This window comes from Dicentrarchus labrax, unplaced genomic scaffold (assembly GCF_905237075.1).
Source record: "Dicentrarchus labrax unplaced genomic scaffold, dlabrax2021, whole genome shotgun sequence".
Taxonomy (NCBI): domain Eukaryota; kingdom Metazoa; phylum Chordata; class Actinopteri; family Moronidae; genus Dicentrarchus; species Dicentrarchus labrax.
Window position 1 is genome coordinate 33923855 of NW_026136720.1, and position 23339 is coordinate 33947193.

The following is a 23339-nucleotide window of genomic DNA, read 5'->3' on the forward strand; positions in this document are numbered from 1 at the left end:
TCGGCCATCATTCATAGAAATCTCCTCTGTCCATCAGCTGACCTCTGAGACGACCTGAGATCTTACATTGCTGACAAACTCTAAGTGACTGTCATTGTTCTCCGTTATCTCCTCCAACACGTATCTTTTACATCTCTTCCTGTTCTGCTTTTCATGCAGCAGCTGACAGATCTGTATGTATGTCAACAGCATGTTTCCTTTCACACATAAAAGGTTTCTCAACCTTTTTGTTGCCAAGTTCACAATTCTCATGATTCCAACAAACCCTTCATATATATTCAGTTAGCAGCGTAGCAGACAAAGCTTTTTTTGTTTGTTGTGTAACTGCATTTCGGATTTGCTGGGGAAAACAGATGTTGCAAACGTGACTGTGAGAATATGTTTAGAAGTTTTTGATTATATTTTAATTCAAATGTACTATGATGCAACTGGAATTAATGAAACTGTAGGAAGGGCATAAAGGAAATGACAACTGTTTTCAGTGAAATGTGTTTGTGTAAAATAAAAAGCAAAAGAAACCAACAGAACACGTCAGTATTGTGATTTTGTTCCCAGTGGGACAATAAATAACTGAATGATTTAAAAACAGGTAATGAACTTATTATGCATACTGCATCTTTTAGAAGTAGCAGAAAGCAACTTGCATCTAATTAACAGTAATTTTATGTCATGTTTTTAGGTTTTGAACAAATATTGAGCAGTTTTTAAAATAGTCCCAAGTCAAGAAGTAGTAAGTACAAAAGGAGATTGATTCATCAGAGGACTACAACTGACCTTACAAACTGAGACATGGAGGAAACTTATGAAAAATAATGACACAATAATATCAAAGAAATAATGACGAAAGTCAATAAACAATATAAGCGTACTTATACATTCTTTAACAAGTATAATTTTAGTATAATAAAGGAGTATGTGAACATCTTTACTAAGTGACTAAGGTGTCACTCAAATTCCTCGACTCCAAACTGTGACCGTGGAGGATCAGGATCTTTGGACTCCACGATCATCTCTGCTCCTCTCTCGATGTTCCGCTGCATCAGTTCAGGCCTCTCAGAGTGAAATCAAATCCACCTTCCTCTTCGTAGCTCGGCAGCAGTATCATAATCAGCTACATTCAGACTCATGTTTCCATGCTAATGAAATTCATTCCGGTTGTTAGTTTGTTCTGGTTTCATTTCAAGCTTATTGGGACAGATATAAGGAACGGTAAATGAATGCAATACCTCACTTGAGCCACCCCAGTCAAAAAAAGTCTGGACACATTCCTGCTGGTCCTTTCAGTGTAAAAAGTGCAGATGTAAAGTCGAAAAGTATCAAGACGTAACTGTAAAGTATCAACAATAGGCACATAGCACAAGCTGTATTTTTGTTGTTATGTAATGATTGAGTGAAAGAATATATCAGTTTTAGCAATGATTTGAGAATCATTTGCCTCTCAATTCCCTTCATTAACGCAGGTGGACACGGTTTTATTTTTGTCTCCTTTTTAAAGATCGACAACTTTTGGGCAACTTCTGAGCTTTTATGTGGTAAGTCATCGACTATTAAGGGACAACTCTATGTATTTCTGTTGTAAAATTGGGAATTTTAATATGCCGTCTTTATGATGATTGACTGCCTTCTGGAGCCAGTCTCAAGTGGCCATTAGAGGAACTCAAACAGGAAACTATGTATTTGCCAGATTGGAGGTATCCAGCAGCTCAGAATGTTTTTACAAATATAGAATAAAAGACAACAGGCGTAAAATGGGTTGAAAAACAGACAAAGAATAAATGAATAAATACGTAAGATAGATAAGATGATGAATAAAAGTGCCAATAAAACTGTCCTTTAAGTAGTATCGCACAGTCCCTTGATCGAAAAGTCACCAAATCACAATATCTTACTTCCCTTAGTAAAAAAATCCAGAGAGACAGAGCCAGCAGCACACAAGTCAAAGATCCTACAGACTCCAATATGTAACCCTGGCTGTGAGGTCTGTAGTCAGATTATTGTTTCTGTAAAGAGAAGAGAAATGGTGAGACAAGCAACGAGTAATGTGCTTCCCTCTTCACTTCCAGCCACACAAGCTGTCTCACTAGGGAGGCGGTGCCCCCTTGTGGCAAAAATCAGTAACATCAATGTACATAAAGTGAAAAAAATAAGGTTGTGACTGTACCACATTAAATTACATAATGTGACCACACATTTCCATGTGTCACAAATACAAATACAAACATTAACAGGAACCAGTGTGGCTTGTTGGGAGGAGGAGGTGAGTTACACCCCACAGAGCATGTCGGCTCAATATACAGTCCAGTGTCTAGTGGAGGATTTATCATGACCAGAGTCAGAAAATCATTGGCCATTTTTGGCCATTTTTGGCCATTTGTGCATATTGTATTTAAATGAACTCCTTCAAGGGAATTGATCGGATCAATTTGGTCAGTGGAATCTAAAGACCATCAGGATCAAAAGTGGCACTCTTTGTAACTGTGCACCCAACAAATGTATTTGTTTCGCCATGAAAAAGAACGTTGTCGTAACCTTTGTGTACTTTATCCAATTTGCACCAAACTTCACATGTTTGATAAGAGTCCTGCCCTGAACACATTTAAATATTCCAATATTCAGTAATAGTCATAGTGGAAAAGTAAGTGGGTGTGAAAGTCATTATCTAACTTGTGACGCGACAGCAGCTCAACCAAAACACATGAACTGCGGCCTGATCATTGCTGCTGGCAGCTTTAATTTATGTTATTTTAATATAAATGTGATTATTTGTTCTATGTGAATAGCATGAAGAGACTGCAGACTTTATTATAATGATGTAAAGTACATTTCCTTGATGAAACTTACACAAAACCATCAACAGTCATTCACATTCTCCATCAGTCCTGTGACACAACCGAGAAATCATTTACACACACACACACACACACACACACACACACACACAGAGAGTGAGAGTAATAACTCCCTCCCTGCTCATACTAAACCTCTCGCTCCTTCGAGGACACTTCTCAGAGCGCCTCCCTCCCATTGTGAGGTCTGTCTTCACAGACAGACGGAGAGAGAGACACAGAGAAGCATTAGAGGACGAGTAGACAGAGAGTTGAGACGGTCCTCTGTTAGACAGATCTCAGCATCCATCTTGCCACCATGAGGTTTGAGGAGATCCTGGATGATGTAGGTGGCTTCTCCAGGTTCCAGTTCCTGCTCCTGTGCATCCTGTGCCTACCCCGCGCCATCCTCCCCCTCCACTTTCTCCTGCACAACTTTGTCTCTGCGACACCTCCTCACCGCTGCGCCCTCAGGAGCCCGGAGGACGGTGTGCCGCTGAGCTACGACCCTGCGGCCCTCAGGATCCCCCGTCAGGACGACGGCTCTTTCAGCTCCTGCAGAGTCTATGACACCCTGCTGACCTTCGACCTCGACCAAGGAAACAGGACTGCACCATGTCCACATGGCTGGGTCTACAACCAATCACAGTTCAGCTCCACGACTGCCACCGAGGTAAGAGGTAGTAAAAGGAAGGAAGAGGAGGCTCGTCACACACCAAAGAAACTCTGAAATTGAAAAGTATTTAGTATTTTCTTCTCTACTGGCTGCAACCGAAGTGTCTGAGGTCAGACTGTGTTATCTGATGCTCGACAAAATTAAATCATGTGAGAGAAAAAGGTTAATGAAAGGGAAATGTTCAGACATTGACCTTCATCAGGCATCAACACAATCACATTTATTTAAAAAAGTTTTCTTTGTCTACATTCATTCGCAGTATATTCTACAGATTTATATCATTCTAGTGTTGTTGTTGATGTAGGGCAGTTTGAGATTTCTGGTGGTTTTTAGAGAAAGATGTTGTTGTTTCAAATTGTGGATTTGATGCCTGACGAAGGTCCACAACTGAAACATTGTGTGTCTATTAAATTAGGGCTGCCCCTGAATAAAGACTTTCCTATTCAACAAGCAGCAAGGAGACTGAACCTTTAGTTAATTTATTCCAACACAGTGTAACATCACACAGTCTGGTTGTTCAACACACAGAATAAATAACTTCCAGCTTCACTGAAACTGATCCTGACTGATCGATACGATGGATGATAATATGAATCAGTCCCTTCAGGATTTCGACATATATTTTGGGATCGTTGCACCTTAATGTTCCCGATTTCACAGCAGATTTTCTAAAACAATTCCAATGCATGTTGCAATGTTTTAATCATTTTTTTCTTTTGGCAACAAAATTGCAGGAGAAATTAAAACTGCAAAAGTAGTGGCGATTTTTATTTATTTTTTTATAATTCATAAAAAATTTAAATCAACTTGTTCCAGTGAGAATACAATTGAATTGTGTACAGGGTAAATGTGGCTCATGGTTTCGTCCAGTACACTACAGTGAGTAGTAGAAACGAAGCATGGACACACATCACTCGGGGAATTAACTACATGATGAGTTTCTCAAACTTTTTACAGCGTGTACAAAATATCAGGCTCTCTGAATACAAGCATTATGTAATTTTCCCTCTGCTTACTATCTCACCATCACATTTTAGCTTGTAACTAATCCCCAAGGCTTTGTGTGTTTTTCCCTGTCTGTCGCTCTGCAGTGGGATCTGGTGTGTGACGACAAACAGCTGAATCAAGCTCTGGCTACTTACTTCTTCCTTGGGGTCACGTTTGGAGCCGTTCTGTTCGGTCAGCTTTCTGACAAGTGAGTTCTTATATTTTAAACCCTCACAGTTGCCCTGAGCCTCAGGCGATGAATTAATACTTTTATCAACTCTGTCTGCAGATTTACTTCCAATCAGTGGTGGAAAAAACACTCCATTACAAAAGTAAATGGGACTTATTAGCTGAATGTACTTGTAGTGTGAAAAGTATCTCGTTAAGTTTGTTCAGCTGAAGTTCAGATCAGCCATAAATAGAATAAAAAGTAAGGTTTGAATTCAGGAAAATCTAAATGATTCTAACTTTAAGATTTAAAATTATAAAACAGTTACAGTTATAGTGATCACATTAAAAGAGACCTTTCCTGTCACATGTGCCTCTGAGCAAGGCAGCTGCTCCTGAACAACCTCACTGTTCCTCTATTCACTGTATTATTGGGTGAGTTCGTTTGTACTGCACCTTTTAACAACTAGGGAATTTCAAAGTGCTTTTCAGCAACAAAGTCAGCTGCTGCTCTGCTGATACAAAAGTGTGTGCATGTGTGTGTGTGCCTGTGTGTGTGCGTGTGTGTGCGTGTGTGGTAACAACTGCAGGTTCTCCATGTGACTGTATATTAAATAAGCCCCAAAATGTCAGTTACCTAATAAGGCTATGTCATTGATTACCAACACAGACCACTGTCTCCATAGAATCACACACACACACACACACACACACACACACACACACACACACACACACACACACACACACACACAGTAATAACAATACTTCTTCCCTGCTCATTGAGTTTTGGATGAACTGAATACATTTGAGTGGCTCAGTCTGACCTGTGGGAGGTTCAGATACATGAAGAGGATCATGTGAGGCCTCTGGATACAGTTTTATTATATCATGGTCTGTGTGAACTGAACTGGATTCTGGTGTCCATTAATTCCTGATGTAGGAAGCCTATTAAGTAGTTTGAGTGAAATTTAAATGCTGAATGAAAACAACATGAAACTGTTATTGACAAATGAGGTCCATTCAGTAGCTGTTAATCTGGTTTGTTACCAAGAACCATCTGGGAAGTCTTTGTTGGAAACAATACTTTCAGAAAATACTTGTCATGTGATTGGACGAACCATCTGTCTGTAACCGTCTTTTATGAGCAAACTTCAACCAATCCGATCAATGAACCATATATCAAACTCTTACTGAAGCCAGTCAGGAGAAGAGAGAAAACATCATTATCATGGAGAAAAGTCTTCTTTCCTCTTCGTTCAATAAAGAAATACCCTCCAGTTCTGATATAACTGCTGCTAGCAGCATCTATGCTAACCTCTTTAGCAGCCGCCATCATTGTCAGTTCACACAAACGTCCTCACACACACCAACGTTAAACCACATCCGTAGCTCATGTTGTAGCTGCCAGTAGTTCCAGCTGCCTTGCAAGTTTATGATATCATGTTATCAGCAAATAAAAAAGTTCAGGAATGAACTCTGAAGCTCTCCGGTCAACTTAAGGAGACCTCAAAGTGCTCAAAAAGAAATTGACCAAGTGAGCAATCTGCAGATGAAGATCCTGGGGTTTGATCAAAAGCTCCAGACCAGCTACTAAAGCAATGTGTTGCAGGTTTGGTCGTAAGTCGATGCTCCTGTTGGCTCTAATCGCCTCCACTGTGCTAGGAGTCGCCTCGGCCTTCTCCAGCTCCTATGTCATGTTTGCCGTCTGCAGAGCGCTCTGCGGCGTGGCCCTCAGCGGGCTGTCGATCATCGGTGTGGTTCTCGGTAAGAAATCAAGGACACAAAGCAAAGACACATTCACTCCCACGATAAGTAAATACAGTAAAGCTAAAGTTTCACAGTTCTTATTACGGTCTTATAGACGCCTTCAACTGGCGTTACTCAGTTTGAAGTACTTTCAATGGCTTTCTTATAGCTCGTTTCCTTTTCTCTGTGCTAGTTGGTGGCTCTCTGTAAATAATTTAGTAAGGTCTAGACCTGCTCTATTTGAAAAGTGTCCTTAGATAACTTGTGTTATGATTGGGTGCTCTTCCATCATATTCTGCATAAATTATTATTATTATTATCTATTATATTTTGAAAAAATTGTGTGAATATCAGTGACACTGCATGCTGTTATCACTCACTTCCTGTTTAGGCATCGAGTGGACGGATGTGAAGCACCGGACCTTCACTGGTACCATCATGAGTTTGTCGTGGAGCGTGGGGAACATGCTCCTGGCCCTGATGGCCTACTTCATACGAGACTGGAGACACCTGACCCTGGCGGTGACGGCACCCTGCGTCGCTGCCATCGTCTCCTGGTGGTAAGGTGGATGTCAGGAGCAGTTTCCATTCTCCACGCTGACAGTATGTATCACACTGTGTCTGTGTTTCCTCTGGATGTGCTCAGGTGGCTGCCGGAGTCGGCTCGCTGGCTGCTGGCCAATGGCAAAGCCAAGGAAGCCCAGAAGTACCTGGTTCAGTGCGCTAAAATGAACCGGAGGAACACATCCAAACTGGACACTGAGGTAGAGGTGACTGACTCAATATGAACATCCAGTGTAAAGTCTCATAATCTATATCTTTGTCACGCTGACACAGTGAATTCAGGATGATAAAACAAATCAGGTGATGATTGCCATACAAGACTTTCTTCCTTCATATCTCATGCAAGTGCTGACAGTCACTGTTATATCTGCAGCAAGCTGAAGTGAGTTAATTAATGAATGAATGAGTGAAAGAATGAATGAATGAGTAGCTCAAGCTCTACTTTAAGTGAGCTGCAGTCTCATTGTTTGACTGTGAGCTTGTTTCAGGTCTTGGGGAAGGTGACCGTGTCCGAGGTGGCCAAGAAGAACCACTCCTACCTGGATCTGGTCAAAACACCCGAGCTAAGGAAGATCACCCTCTGCTCCGGCTTGTTCTGGTGCTGAATCATCCTCTGACCTTTGACCTTGTAGTCCGCTGTGCAGCCCTCTAAATTGCTCTGTGTGTGTTTACTGGCTGTGCTTCCGTACCTGCAGGTTCGCTGTGGCCTTCCTGTACTACGGGATCAGCTTCAAGATCTCAGGTTTCGGTGTCAGTATCTACCTCACACAGTTCATCTACGGAGCTATCGAAGTTCCCGCCAAAATCCTGACCTTCTTCGCCTTGGACTGGATTGGCCGGCGGAACGGCCAGGCGTGGTTTCTGATCACAACGGGAGCTCTGATTGGAATAAACACGGCCATACCTTTAGGTGACAACACATCTCTACGTGTCATTAAATAGTTTGCATTATCTTGTGTGTTGTGTATCTGATCCTGTCTTTAATTAAAAAGATATTGTCTTCAATAACCTGAATCTCTTTCAGAGTATTCTGTGCTGCGAACGTGCATCGCTGTGGTGGCAAAGGGTTTCTCAGAGGCGGCGTTCACCACAGCGTTCCTTTACTCAGCTGAACTCTTCCCAACTGTTCTCAGGTAAACCCAGAACCTGGAAGCATTAGTGTCGTCCTGAAGGAATCTGACTGATGTTACTTATATTTACAGTACACTTACGGCTTTCAATTCAATTCAATTTTATTTGTATAGTGCCAATTCATAACAGAAGTTATCTCAGGACACTTTTCATAGATAGATTTCAATAGAGCAGGTCTAGACCGAACTCTTTAAAACATTAATTACAGAGACCCAACAGTACCACCATGAGCAAGCACTTAATTCATTATTCATTTTATTTGTATAGGCCAATTCATAACAGAGTTATCTCAGGACACTTTTCAAATAGAGCAGGTCTAGACCGAACTCTTTAACATTAATTACAGAGACCCAACAGTACCACCATGAGCAAGCACTTGGCGACAAGGGCAAGGAAAAACTGCCTGTTAAAAGGCAGAAACCTAGGACAGATCCTCCGGCTCTAGGTGGGTGGTCGTCTGTCTCGACCAGTTGGGGTGAGAGAGAGAGAGAGAGAGAGAGAGAGAGAGAGAGAGAGAGAGACAGACAGACAGGTGCACAGCAACAACAGTATTGGCAATGGCAGTCAAGCAGGACCATGGCAGGAGGCTCCACCAGGATCCATGAGAACCTGCGAGCGGAAGCACAAGAACTCCGGGGAAGAAGTGGAGTTAGTAACATGCATTAAAGGGACATGAATGGTGCAGAAAGAGAGAGGAAGAGAGTAGCTCAGTGCACCATGGGAAATCCCCGATAGTCTAGGCCTATAGAGCATAACTAAGGGATGGTTCAGGACTCACCTGATCCAGCCCTAACTATAGCTTTATAAGAGGAATGTCTTAAGCCTACTCTTGAAAGTGGTGAGGGTGTCTGCCTCCCGAACCACAACTGGAAGCTGGTTCCACAGGGAGGAGCTTGGTAACTGAAGGCTCTGGCTCCTGTTCTACTTTTAGAGACTATAGGAACCACAAGTAGCCCGCATTCAGGACGTAGTGTTCTAGTGGGGTAATAGGGTACTATGAGCTCTTTAAGATATGAAGGGGCCTGACCATGAAGAGCTTTATAGGTGAGGAGGGTATTTTAAATTATTCTACATTTTATAGGGGCCAATGCAGAGTAGCTAGTCGAGAGATGTGATTCTTTTTCTAGTTCCTGTCAGTACTGTGCTGAGCGTTCTGAATTAATTGGAGCGTTTTAATGGACTTATTGGGGCAACCTGATAATAAAGAGTTGCAGTAATCCAGCCTTGAAGTACAAATGCATGGATTAGTTTTTCTGCATCTGTCTGTGATAGTATGTGTCTAATTTTTCTAATATTACGTAATGAAGAGGCAGTCCTAGAGGTCTGCTTTATGTGGGAGTTAAATGACAAATCCTGATCAAGATAACTCCAAGATTCCTGACAGTGGTGCTAGAGGCCAAGTTATGCCATCTAGAGTGACTATATCTTTAGACAATGAGTCTCTAGGTTTTGGGGCCAAGAACAAGTTTCGGTTTTTCTGAGTTTAACATCGAAAATTGCAGGTATCGGATTTTATGTCCTTAAGACATGTTTGTAATTTAGATAATTGATTAATTTCATTGGGTTTGTTGATAGATATAACTGCGTATCATCTGCATAACAGTGAAAGTTAATGGAGTGATTCCTAATAATGTTGCCTAAAGGGAGCATATATAAAGTAAATAGTATTGGTCCAGTACAGAACCTTGTGGAACTCCATGACTAACTTTAGTATTTATGGAGGATTCATCGTTAACATGTACAAACTGAGTACGATCTGATAAGTATGACTTAAACCAGGTTAGGGCGTCCTTTAATGAATTTGATGCTCAAGTCTCTGTAAAGAATATCATGGTCAATGGTGTCAAATGCAGCACTAAGATCTAATAATACAAGTACAGAGACAAGTCCATTGTCGAAGCAGTCAGAAGGTCATTATTAACTTTAACCAGAGCTGTCTCTGTGTATGATGAACTCTAAATCCTGACTGAAAATCCTCAAATAAACTATTGTTATGTAGAAAGTCACACAACTCTTTGGCGACTACTTTCTCCAGAATCTTAGAGAGGAACGGGAGGTTAGAAATCGGTCTATAGTTGGCTAAAACCCCTGGGTAGAGTAGACTTTTAGAAGGGGTTTATTACAGCTACTTTAAAGGACTGTGGTACATATCCTGATAATAAAGAAAGATTAATCATATCCAGTAGAAGTGCCAATTAGGGAACAATTCTTTAAGCAGCCTAGTTGGGATCGGGTTAACAGACAGGTTGATGGCTTCGATGAAGAAATGATTGAAGTTAACTGATGAAGATCGATAGCAGAAAAACAGTCTAAATATACATCTAAGTTTACATTGACAGAAGTCCCTGAACTTGGAGAGCCACTGATAACTGTTGATGGCAGTTGGTGATTAATTTTTTCTAATAGTAATAATTTTATTATAGAAGAAGCTATGAAGTCATTGCTACTTAAGTTTATGGGGATATGTGGCTCGATAGAGCTGTGACTCTCTGTCAGCCTGGCTACGTGCTGAAGAGGAACCTAGGGTTGTTCTTATTTTTTCTATTAGTGCTGAGTATAGGCTCCTCTGGCATTACGGAGGGCCTTTCTATAAATCTTAAGATCATCTTGCCAATTTGAGCGATATTCTGATAATTTGGAAGAGCGCCATTCTTTCAGATTTCTAGTATTTGCTTTAACTGGCGGGTTTGGTGGTTATACCAGGTGTAGTCTCCTATGTTTTAATAATTTCCTTTTATAGGAGCGATAGAGTCTAATGTTGATCGTAGTGAGCCTGTAGCACTATCGACAAGATTATATTTCAGAGGGACTAAAGTTGTTATAGGACTCTGTTAAATTCAGACATGGCATTGAATTGAACACTGAAGGAATCTCCTCCTTAAATTTAGCTACAGCACTGTCAGATAGACATCTGCTGTAGGAAGTTTTGCCTAATGGCTTATAATCTAATAGTATGAATTCAAAGTTACTAAATAATGGTCAGATAGGAAGGATTATGTGGGAAGACTATTAAATGTTCATATCATGCCATATGATAAAACAAGGTCAGAGTGTGATTAAAACAATGAGTTGGTTTATTTACACTCTGACAAGCCATTGAGTCTATTAATGATATAAATGATTACTAAGGCTGTCATTGTCACATCCACATGAATATTAAAATCACCTACATAATTACTTTATCTGATTTAAGGACTAAGCTTGATAGAAACTCTGAAAATTCAGATATAAAATCAGAGTACGGTCCAGGAGCACGGTACACTTAACAAATAGAACTGGCTGCAGTGTTTTCCAGTTTGGGTGAGAAAGACTAAGAACAAGGCTTTCAAATGAATTATAATTTAGTTTAGGTTTAGGGTCCATTAAAACGCTCGAATCTATATAGCTGCTACTCCACCCCTCGGCCTGTGCCTCGAGGAATGTGAGTATTATATGACTGGGGGGTGGATTCATTTAGGCTAACATACTATCGTGGGACAACCAGGTCTCAGTAAGACAAAGTAAATCAATATCATAATCTGATATTAATTCATTCACTGACGCTTTAGAGGACGAGACCTGATATTTAACAGCCCACATTTCATTTCTTATTTTGTGCTACTGAGGAGTTGGTTTTAATTTTTATTAGATTTTTATGTTGAACTCCTCTTGTTTTTATTTTTTAAATAATTTAGGTGGTGGGGACAGACACAGTCTCTTGGGGTTTTGGGTGGGTGACTGTTCTAGAAAGCGCAGGAGTGTGTAGAAGCAGCTCTGCTTCCTGGTCCTAACTCTGACTGTCGGTTTTGAAATAAACTTCGCCATATTTCTAGATAAGAGAGCCGCTCCATCAAAGTGGGATGGATGCCGTCTCTCCTAATCAGACCGGTTTTCCCAAAGGCTTCCGTTTCATGAAGCCAATCTTTGCTGGACACCACCTCGACAGCCGCGGTGGAATGACGACATGCGGCTATACATGTCATCACTGGTCACATTGGGAGGGGTCCGAGAAACTACGGTGTCCACATTGTTTTAGCATAATTACACACCGACTCCACATTAATCTTAGTGACCTCCGATTGCGTAACGGGTGTCGTTAGCCGACGTGGATAACAATCTTACTGTATTTACTTTATCTTTAGCCGCAGTTTTAATTTGATTCATGTCGCCCGCTCTGGCCCCAGGGATACATTTAACTATGGCCGCTGGCTTCGCTAACTTACGTTTCTGACTATGGAGTGCCAATAACCAGAGTTGGTTCCTCGCGGGTGTTCGCTAGTGGGGAAATGTATTAGAAACATGGCGGTTGGTGGTACCTGTGGGCTTCGCCGTTCTGTCTCCTTCGCGTCCCCAGCCTCCTGTCTTCCCGGTGTCGGAACTACCGGGGATCTACGCTAACAGAAGCTACCTTCGGTCGGACCGCACCGGCTACTGGGGGCTGGCTAACTATAGGGTAAGATATCTCGTGGTGCGGTGCCGTTCCTCTAACTACTAGCCTCGCCTCCGCGCGTAAATAAACTACATTTAATACAGGTACCATTATCATTAGGAGGCAGAGGAATAACTGAACATCTCACACTGGCGGACGGAGCCATAGCTAACTGCTAATGCTAATGAAACTGGTGTATGAACTTTGGTAGTAAGTCCCTAAAAGAGGGAGAAACTCCAAGTGTTTAAGTAGAACTAGTCTACTTTAAATGTTGCGGTAATAACCGCTGTAAGTAAAACTATTTATATTTGGTTCCGCAGAGACAAGGGCAAGGAAAAACTGCCTAAAAGGCAGAAACCTAGGACAGATCCTTCGGCTCTAGGTGGGTGGTCGTCTGTCTCGACCAGTTGGGGTGAGAGAGAGAGAGAGAGAGAGAGAGAGAGAGAGAGAGAGAGAGAGAGAGAGAGAGAGAGAGAGAGAGAGACAGACAGACAGGTGCACAGCAACAACAGTATTGGCAATGGCAATCTAGCAGGACCATGGCAGGAGGCTCCACCAGGATCGATAAGAACCTGCGAGACGACGGCTTTAATAAAGATATAACATGTAACATTTCTGCATTGTAATGTCTATAAACTCTAGAGCTATGTTGTATGTGTTGTTGAGTTGTGTATATCAGTATCCCAAATGTTTCCAACATTGTTCAAACCCAGAAAAATCTGCTCATAAATTGAGTTGAAACTAGTTTGAAGCCACATTGTTACCATCCTCTGTTTAGATCTTGGTGCTTTTTAACTCTAGATTAGTCATCGGACGTCTGGATCTTAAGTTATCAGAGAAACAAGCTGAGCTAACGTTAGCAGCAGCTCGGCTCGCAGCCCCTCCGGGACGTCCTTTGTTCTCCATTAAGACATCCATGGGGTGGAATCAAACACTTATATTTAGAAATGGTGAATATTTCTAGATCTGGACCAAAATGTTGGACCCACATTGGTGTCCTCTGCTGAAAATGAAGGACACTTTTTATCAGTGCAGCTCAGGAACATGTACTCATTCAAACTGAAGCTCCTGGTCGTGTTGTTGGACAGGCAGTGTGGCTTAGGCTACACCTCGTGTCTCGGTCGGATCGGGAGTTCCCTGGCTCCGATGATCATGCTTCTGGAAGACGTCTGGCTTCTTCTGCCACCGCTCATCTTCGCTGGGACGGGGATTGTCAGCGGGAGCTTGGTCTTCATGCTCCCAGAGACGCTCAACGTCCATCTGCCTGAAAACATCTTCGATGTGGAGGAGGGAAGGTAGGGCACCCTACTTGTTCTTTAATGTTTGTCTTTTTACTACTTCATCTCTGTGCTCTGGTCAAGTCACCGATCAAATAGCAGCAATGTTGTGAACCTTAACCAGGGTTGACATTCTAGATGAGTGAGTACACTATTATCCAGTCCCTCCAGAATTTCTTGGGTGTTTTTTGGTGTTGTTACAGCCTTAAATGCCTGATTTCACGACAGTTTTGAAAAAATAACTGTAATTCATGTTGTGATGAGGCATTTTTTAACTAAGAAATTGTGTGACAACGTAATAGTTTTAAAAAATAATTCATAAGTAGTTTATTACTTTGGTGATGTATGACTTAATGTTTTGGCTCTGATGTGCTTTATGAAAAACAACAATTGGTCAAATTTGTGGAAAAGTTGCTGTGATTGGATGAAACTTCAATGTTGCACAGACTTTATGGCGATTGGATGAATTTGCAATAATTATTGTAATTTTATGTTTTTGTAGTCTGACTAATTTAATTCATAATCATTTTAAAGGTTGACCCCCACCTTTAAGTTATGTTATATATGTATCCTTAGATATATACAGGGTTGCTGTAAATTAATTACATTGTTCCTTTAATAAAGTAAATTTGTTGTTTCCACATTAACTTATGATCAATCAGAGCCCCCAGGAATTTTATCTAAAAAAATATTTGATGTATATTTAAATTTATATCTCCATCAGTCTTTTTGCTTTCCAAAAACCATAAATATAAAGTTTTCTTAATAACACTCCCCAAACATAATCCTTTTTCCTTTAAGATTTCTGCCATAAAAAATAAATAAAATGGCCTTTATAATATAAGTGCTGGATTCACTGTCAGAATGACTCTGTTAGTCTCTCTGAGCAGTGGGGGTGTAACACAGACTCAGAGATATTGGCTGCTGTAAATACCAACTGAGACCCTACAACCCCGTTTTTTTTTTTTTTTTTTTTTTTTTTTACAGAAAACATAAATATGAGGAAGCAAACAGCACTCTGCTTCCTGTTTCATGGACCCTTAAAGGAAAAATATTCTTTAAAATCTCTCCAGTTGAACAGAGAGGCTAAAGTCTCCAGATTTACATTTTATAACTGCTTGCTGGTAAATTAATTTAATTAGCAAATGTAAAATAACTTCCGTACTTGTCTTTCTTTCTGTTTAGACACAGATGTGGTGCAAATGGAGATGCAAAGACTGAGCTGAAGAAAATAAACAGAACAGCCCCTCAGGACAGCAGTGGAGATGAGGATGTGGATGGATCGGTGCTTTTTAAATGTATCGTAGAGCAGAAATGAATTGTGTGTTTGGGACAACGGAGCTGATTTTCTTAGTGTTTTGACACAATGTCAAATTAATAATATAAAAATAAAATGTTTGTGTCTGTTAAAGTCTTTTTTCTCACATTCAAAGGTCCAGTATAAAATAATCATGTATATGTTTTCATTAGTGTAGAAATAAATAAATGAAATCGAACTGCCATGTTCCTATAGTAGCCCAGAGGGGACAAACCCTGCTGTAGAGCGGGGCTGTGAGTTTTGTGACCACTGTAGTTTCTCCTACACACACAGAATGCAACCACACCAATAGATGCCACTAAAGCCTACACAGTGGACTTGACCTTTGAGTTTGTCCTCATTTACGCTGATGTTGGGTTACAAAAAAGTTCAAACGAAAAAGGAAACAGATGAAAAAAATAAAATGTGTTGAAGGTTTTTACATCAGACAACAAAATCCCAGTTTTACAACATTGTTGTTAAAAGAAAGACATTTTCCTCACATACTTTATTCTTCTTTATCGTTAAATAAATTCACACTGGGGGTTGGTGGGTCTCTACGTTATCAACATACAGTTTTGGTTTTGTGGCACATTTTCTGTCTGGTTCAGTCTCCAGCAGCAACGCCGCTCTCATCAGAAAACAAAACCCACCAAAGCAACCAGACTCTACTTAAAGTAGACCCCGGCAGGATGAGCAGAGTGAACTGAATTCCCTCCCCCTCTTCATTGGCTCCTTGATGAGGAGATCAGCCCTACCTGAGAGAAGAGCAGAAACACAGACACTGTCCGACCAGCAGGGGGAGCATGTGACAGCGGCACATAAAGCAGTGAATAGAAATATCTAAATGTGACATTAGAAATCAATAAATCTTTTTATTTACAAATCTTTAGACATTTTCCAAAATACATGTATTTTTTTCATTGAACTTTATTGAGTCCATGTGTCCAGAACAGATTTCTTAAATTAATTCGTTTTTTAAGATGCTGTTATTTTAAATGAATCTAAATTTAAATGTTAAATTGATTGACAGTGTATATGATGGACAGGGCTGCTGGGTCTGTGAAGTGTCTTAAAGGGGACATATTATGCAAAATGCGCTTTTTTAGTGTTTAATGCACATTTGGGTATTTGAGTGTCCTTCCAACTCAGAAACTGTGAAGAGAATCAACCCAGTCCATTTTGTGGTCTTCCTATTTCAGAAGACCTGAGCTTCAACGAGCCGTTCAGACTTTGCTCCTCTTCCTCGTTGCAGACACAGGCTGAAAAGAGGTTGCTTGCAGCTGTAGGCAGTATGAGAAAATACTTATTTAACATTAAAACATCTACACCTATTCACACACAAAATAAACATATGAACCTGAACATGATAATATGTCTCCTTTAAATCTGCATTCTGAGGGGCAGCTCCATTGGCTGCAATAAAAAAGCATTGAGTCTTATGTAGAACTTGATTTATTTATCTCAGTCTCTCGTTTCAGTCTTCTTCCATACAGCATGATGTTCATTTAGTAACTGATGGTCCCATTGAGAGTAAAACAGACCATAAAGCAGGGCATGCTTTAGGGCGGGGTCATTGTTTCCTGCTTACACAAACAACAAAGACTTTCTGCCGTGAATACTTTAGACCTCGTCCAGTTGGAGCTCCATTGTGACTGGAAAGTGTTTAATCAATCAATCAATCAATCAACTTTTATTTCCAGACTCAAGGTCCAATAAATACACATAATATACAAAATACATAATATCTCGTGTGTTACTGTTATTGTGCTAGCTGTGGTAGCATCATTAGCATTCATAACTTTATAATCGTACCATCGACGGGTTCATGGTACATTTAGGTCGATCCAGAGGTCTGTGTACCGATGTAGTCGCATCTATAACATTAAAACTGATTTCTGACTCGTATCAATAAATCTTTACACCACTAGTCTACATCCATGCTAGCAGTTATGTGAGACTGTACTTTGAGCTAAATGCTAACATTAGAGTCCAAAATGCTTCATCATTTATCCTGCTGACTGGATAATGATCCTTCAAGTGTTCACAGTGCGGAGCGTCTTTCAATGCTGAAGGCAGTGCATCAGGAACTGATGGCCTCTCATCGCTCTCCAATCAGTTCCTGATGCAGTATCATCAACATCAGGAAACCTGTCCGTCGCTGCACAGCTGGATATGCAGTTCTACCTGTACATGAACACACAGAGACACACAATATTACAGCTGCCGTACATTGAAGAGTTACTTAAAGGTCCAGTGTGTTGGACTAACTGGCATCTAGGAGCGTAGTCACCTGACGTCTGTCGATAATCCACAGATTAATCAACAGTGAAAATGATGTTATGTGCAGCCCAGAAAGAAATCAAAATGTTTTCCTCATGTATAAAATAAAATTGACTGAATGTCTTTAATGTTTCCTTGAATAAAAGATTTTAGCCACAACCCTCAAAACTGTGTAGACTACAAAATACATCTGAAAAGTTGTAAACAAAAACTAAAGTTCACTGAAATGTTTCCCCATGTGCCCAGCAGCTTGCCTTATTTTTAAACTGACCCTTTTTTTTTTACCTGAAATATTTGAACAGAAACTACTGCGTTATACTTTTCTTTCTTTTTGTTCCCACAGCGCCCCCTTGAGGCTGTCCTGGCCCTCTGGTAGGAAGTGACGGTGCTGCATTCAGGTGAACCTCAGCCGGGTCTGTGAGACGCTCAAAGCTCACAGTTGCCAGCTGAGATTAAACTGGATCCCAGCTGTTTCCTGTAAACACACCAACCTCTGGATTTCCTCTGACACAGACTGTGATACCTTTTTATATCGAGCTCATCAGACGAAGACAAAAACATCAAGTCTTTTCATTCTTTTCCGTCTAGTAAAAGATTGAACTCACTGACGGCAGGATATCGGCCACCAGGAGGCGCCAACCAGCCACTGTTACCCAGTGGTTGAAGAAATACTCAGTATACTTTATGTGTAGATACACAAGAACAAAAGTATGAGCATGAAAATATACTTAAAGTACAAAATGTACTCATTATGTAAAATGGTCTATTTGTAATTATACTTTAATGTGATAAAGGCGGTATTAACTTTAAATATGTTGCTATTAATTGTTAAAAAATGTATAAAAAATCTGTTTCTTTGTAATTCATTTCTAAATCCAATATTTTTTCTTCCTGTAATACAAAACGTGATGAGTGCTTTATGAGCTCACCAGTTTTAACCAATAATATCATGACAGTCACCCGTCAATCAATGTGTTTCTGGGGGGCCGGACCTCCCTGGTTACTGTACAAAAACACAAGCTACACACACAACAACAACAACAACAACAACAACAACAACAAACTTTAAGCCCAGTACTCAAGTAAATATACTTAATACTTACTCATAACTTTCCACCACTGCTGTTACAGCCTCCTGATCCAGCAGTGAGTCTGTTATTGATCGATCAGCAGGGCGACTGGATCATCTCTGCAGGTGGTTGTGAGGGAAATGTGACATCACAGTTGCCTGCAGAGATTAACGAGTCGACCTGAGGAAACACACACACACACACACACACACACACACACACACACACACACACACACAGAGAGAGATGTAACCACGGAGACAGGGAGGGATCCCCTCCTCAGTCTTGTTGTCTGGGAGGTGTCTGGGTTCCCTCGGCCTGCAGAGGGCGCTGCGCTCCCTTGCTCCCTGCTGTCTGGGTGAAAGAGATGATCTGCATGTCCTCACACTGCTACACATCCTGTAGACTTCAGTCCTCTATACAAACAAGTCGTCAAATACTGCCGCCATCAGCGCTCCGGCTGAATATATGACCCTGCTGTACATATATTCTACATTGTTTATGATGTTCTCCCTACAAGTAAATTAAATCTTATTTGGAAGATTACGTGCATGGGTTTTTCTTCCTTCGGGAACATCATGTTCAGTGTCTTTTGTGTGTGTGTGTGTGTGTGTGTGTGTGTGTGACCTCTGAGGCCACCGTAGCTGGTGTTCTGCCTAATTGAACTGTCCTTGTTTCCCAGCTGCAGCTCTCTCTCTGTGTTTGCTGTCTCACTGTACAATGCAAGAACCAATGTCAATCAGCAGCTGCTAACGACTTCCTCCGCTGCACTGATGAAGTCTCCAACCATCACATATTCTTATTACTGTTACATTTAAATAATTAAACCAAAAAAGCATCTATTTTTTCAACAATTTCACTGCATAAAGACTGCTTACAAACACACATTGCAGCTTTAGCGCTGTGAAATCAGACATTATTATGAAATCCTGGAGCAACTGATAAACACACTGTGACACACACAGTTGGAGCAGACCTGAGTGCAGATGACACATTGGATTTGTTCCGGCCTGCAGGCTCTGCGGGCTCTAACGAGGCGAGACGCAGTCGGACAAAGCATCAATTAGAGCCGAGGGGTGTCAGAGTGGCGGACGGGGGACTGTGAACGTGGACCCCCTCGGCCTCCCCATTGTCCCGCCACGGAAAACAGAAAAATAAAGACAATGTGATTTGGTTCTGCTGAGGTGCACTCCAAAAGAGTTAAAAAGTGCTCGCTGTCGTCTTCAAAGCGGAGGCGACCTCCACGTCTGCGGCCGGCAGATGTGTGTCTGCGTGTGGACCCCTCGCTGTGCTCCAAACACAGACTGTTTCTGGTCCAACAGCATAAACACTGTGACAGAAGTTTCCTGTCAATAAATAATCATGTAAAAGTGTAAAAACATTAACTGTTAGAGCGAGAAGCATTTAGCCCGTATAATGTCAGAGAAGCAAAAACAAGAAGCCTGTAAAAGATGATGTAACGAATGCCAGCCTGGTATCATCAAATAGTGTTTGAATAACAATGACTTAAAGGACCAATGTGTAGGAGTGAGCGGGACCTAGCAGTGAAGCCCAGCTAATCCAAAAGCCTACTTACTGAAAACCGCCACCTGTGACGGCACCAACCTGACGCTCAAAGCCGCCACGCCCTCAGTTATGCTTAACTTAAAGCCAGTTGTCAAGAACGGGGAAATTAGCTATGCTTAAAGACCAAAAGTGTTTTTGGCACCAGGCTGTAAACATGTTTATTTCTGCTGTAAAGTTGGAAATATGACACATAATATGGGGCCTTATGGAGACTGACTCACTGCTGGAGCCAGCCTCTAGTGGCCGTGAGAGGAGCTGCAGGTTTTATTACTTCACTGTTGGATTGTTTTGGATTGTGGTTGCTGCTTAAAGGTCCAGTGTGTAACACTGAGGAGGATCTGGAATAAAATATTCACCACCAGCGTCTCCTGCACACTTCACAGCCTAGCTTAGCTTTAGCTCAGCTTGTTTCTCTGATAACTTAAGATCCAGACGTCCGATGACTAAAATCAGTGGATGGTAACAATGTGGCTTCAGACTGGATAAACAGTCAATGTAGGACAGCTTCTGGCAGACAACCACAACGCTGACGCAGCCACAAAGGGGATATGACGCCATCGACAGGCGACCGGTGAAACGCAGCGTTACCTGAATACAATGACAATGTATGGGATAATGTAAGAACTCAACTACATATAGAACATAGCTCTAGTTTATACACTGTTAAATGATAAGACAGTTATTGGATGCATACAGTATACATCACATGTTTTAGTAAAGCATCATAAATACAAGTCACAAGTAAAAACCCGAATTTAATCTCTGAGCTGTGACATTTTGAGTCTATTACAGAAGAATGAATTCTGCTGTAACTACCACGAACGGGAGAACAAAGAGAATATATCCTGCCCGGTGTCTCCATATGTCAACCAGATTTAAGGACCTAAGGGAAGGCATTTCTAGCCTTTAAAATCTACCCAAACTAGTACCTCCGATTGCAGGACATGAAAATGAATTTTTTTCCTGCGTTATGAATTCCTAGTTTAAAGAAACGTCTGTGAAATATTCATTCTAGTTTAAAAAATGTGAGTTTAACAGGTGAAAACATTTCAAAGTAAAACCAGAAACAGACTCTCTGAGCACGTGCTTTCACCCTCAGTGAACTGAGCTGCAGTTCAGCTCAGAAACACAACACACACTCACCCACTGTCGCCAGGACGGTCCAAATATACAGATATATGATGGTAACGTGGTATTTCAAAATAAAAGTTCTTCTTACCTCAGAGATAAACACCCGCGTGCAGCCAGCCAGGCTGAGGAGAGATGTGAGAGTCAGTACGGTAGCACCACGCTGACCCCAGCACACACACACACACACACACACACACACACACACACCCCCCTCCCTGCTGCTCTTCAACCAACATTTCTCTTCATAAAAGAAGTTTGATCTTAAACTCAGAACTGTAGATAATTATTCTAACTTTATAATGTATATAATTAATTATTATTATTTTATTTGTTTAGGTGGTAATACTTATTATATATTCACATTTTATTTTATACACACTTCATGTTTTATCTTATAATACACACTGATTACAATACTATACCTGTACCGTGCAATTATATATTAATATAATTATATAAATATATATATATATATATATATATATATATATTATAATACACAATGTTAAGACTGTACAATACCTTTACTGTGAAATTATATATATGAATATATGCTACACTCAGTGAGAGTTTTGTCGACATAAATAACATGGAAAAACTGGTTGGAACAAGTTAATCTTTATGAGTAGCCTAATCAACTTAAAAATGTGTGTTTATGCTTATTTTTCAATTTTCTTTTTTATTTAATGTTTGTTTTCTTATATTTTGTGTTGTATGATGAGCTGCTGTAACAGTGGGGGATCAATATTTGTTTCATCTGTGCAGCATTTGAACCTGTGTCTGAGGTTTAGTGCCTCTATGAGAGTCTGACCACCATCATGGACGTGAGCTTGGGGGCTGGGACGTGATATGAACTGCATGCAGCTCGTTCAGTGTGTGTATTTCAAGTGATTTGAGGAACAGGAGCATTGTTCATTGTTCAGACACAAATCACCACACATAGTAAACGTAGTCAAAAGACCTATTGAGCCTATTGAGTTGTTACTGATGACGGGTCTTGTATTTGCAGCCATTAAAGCTCCAGTGTGAAACACTGAGGAGGATCTATTGTCAGAAATGCAATATAATACTCTTTACTATATATACTGATACAATAATTAACTGAAGCCACCGTAGTTTCTGTAGTCAAATACAGACACGAGTGGTGTTCAATAAATGTGTTTATTTTAACTGCCCCCCCCCAATCTGTTACATCCCTGCTGCATCAGGAGATTTTTATTTTCTCACCTGAAAACAACGTGGTTGTGTACTTGATCATTTTAATGCATTAGTTGCACAAACTGCACCAGTTCCAGTTCTCTTGTGTGCCTGTATCTGTGTATCTGCTGTGTATGTTTGTTAAGTAACGCTGAGTTTTGTGTATTTTTGGGCCCTAAACTGCTCCATCTCAAGGGGCTATCCCTTCATTAAACTAATGTCCATTTACCACAAACACAGCCAGCAGAGCTTCACGTTTGCATGTGGAGGACTGAGTGCCGTTAGTCATTCATTAACTGCTTTCTTGCTGCTACATGTCAGCGCAGCCTTGATGTCGGTGTGTTTTTCTTATCAGGCAGCCGCCGGCCTTCCCACCTTCAGATCTCTGCCGTGTGTGTGCTTTTTTTCCTTCAGTTGCAGCACCTGACGCCTTCCCATGCACTGACAAAAACAGTCTGTAACTGCTCCTGTGAATCCCTCCTAACAGATAATGAATGACTGACATTACATTATGAAATGGTTGTACGCAGGGGCGTTTCCAGACTTCTGTAATTCAGGGGCACCAGTGAGGCACTGACTTATGCAGCGGTGTCTCAGCTTTCCAGTCATTCCCAATTTATGCAATTCTAACCCTGTTTATGGAGCCCAGTATGCAGACATATTCAAAAAGAACATGTTTATACCACATCCAAAGAACTGCATGGGATTAGCATAGTGTCTGCAGAGGCAGGGATTGTGGGTTCCCATAGTACCCATTTTTATTCAGGTATCTTGAGGTCAGAGTTCATCTCTTGGAAAATGACCATGCCAGTATTTAGCCCCCTTCCCGACACAGTGACATCTGGTGGATTTGTTTAGTAGACATGAACTGAGTGAGCACAAAGAGCACCAAGAGAAATGGTTGAGAAGGTTGTTGTGAAAGCTTTTATTATGTTTGCTCCCTTATGTTGTTGAACAGAATATATATATACGTATATAATATCTGGGTCCTAAAGCCTAGGGATTGTAAA

At 40.9% G+C, this 23339-nt stretch overlaps 2 protein-coding genes and 1 long non-coding RNA gene across 5 annotated transcripts in view; 2 read left to right on the forward strand and 1 right to left on the reverse strand.

Moving 5' to 3' along the window:
- Window positions 1-23339, forward strand: part of LOC127352667 (NACHT, LRR and PYD domains-containing protein 12-like) — a 160653-nt gene that overhangs the window by 60271 nt on the left and 77043 nt on the right. The gene's annotated exons all lie outside the window — the stretch shown is intronic.
- slc22a7a (solute carrier family 22 member 7a) lies at window positions 3022-15196 on the forward strand. 3 transcript variants are annotated; one of them, XM_051381298.1, is made up of 10 exons: window positions 3022-3498; window positions 4593-4696; window positions 6269-6423; window positions 6797-6965; window positions 7052-7175; window positions 7458-7567; window positions 7665-7879; window positions 7994-8102; window positions 13597-13803; window positions 14971-15196. In XM_051381298.1, exons 1-10 carry the CDS (start codon window positions 3145-3147, stop codon window positions 15101-15103), a joined length of 1680 nt encoding a protein of 559 aa, XP_051237258.1. In that variant the 5' UTR covers window positions 3022-3144; the 3' UTR covers window positions 15104-15196. The 3 variants fall into 3 exon arrangements, with proteins under 3 accessions (XP_051237258.1, XP_051237259.1, XP_051237260.1); XM_051381299.1 differs by having other exon boundaries at window positions 7052-7169; XM_051381300.1 differs by lacking the exon at window positions 14971-15196 and having other exon boundaries at window positions 13574-13710.
- LOC127352736 (uncharacterized) lies at window positions 16522-18981 on the reverse strand. Its single transcript, XR_007881172.1, has 2 exons — window positions 18469-18981; window positions 16522-17269 (listed from the first exon to the last, which is right to left on the reverse strand). It is a non-coding gene; the product is annotated as an uncharacterized LOC127352736 (long non-coding RNA).

Excerpts from the sequence above, each read along its gene's own strand:
- slc22a7a (XM_051381298.1), top strand. The coding sequence starts at position 3,145 with ATGAGGTTTGAGGAGATCCTGGATGATGTAGGTGGCTTCTCCAGGTTC. Across the intron at positions 3,499-4,592 it reads GCTCCACGACTGCCACCGAG|TGGGATCTGGTGTGTGACGA; the intron begins GTAAGAGGTAGT and ends GTCGCTCTGCAG. Across the intron at positions 6,424-6,796 it reads GATCATCGGTGTGGTTCTCG|GCATCGAGTGGACGGATGTG; the intron begins GTAAGAAATCAA and ends CTTCCTGTTTAG.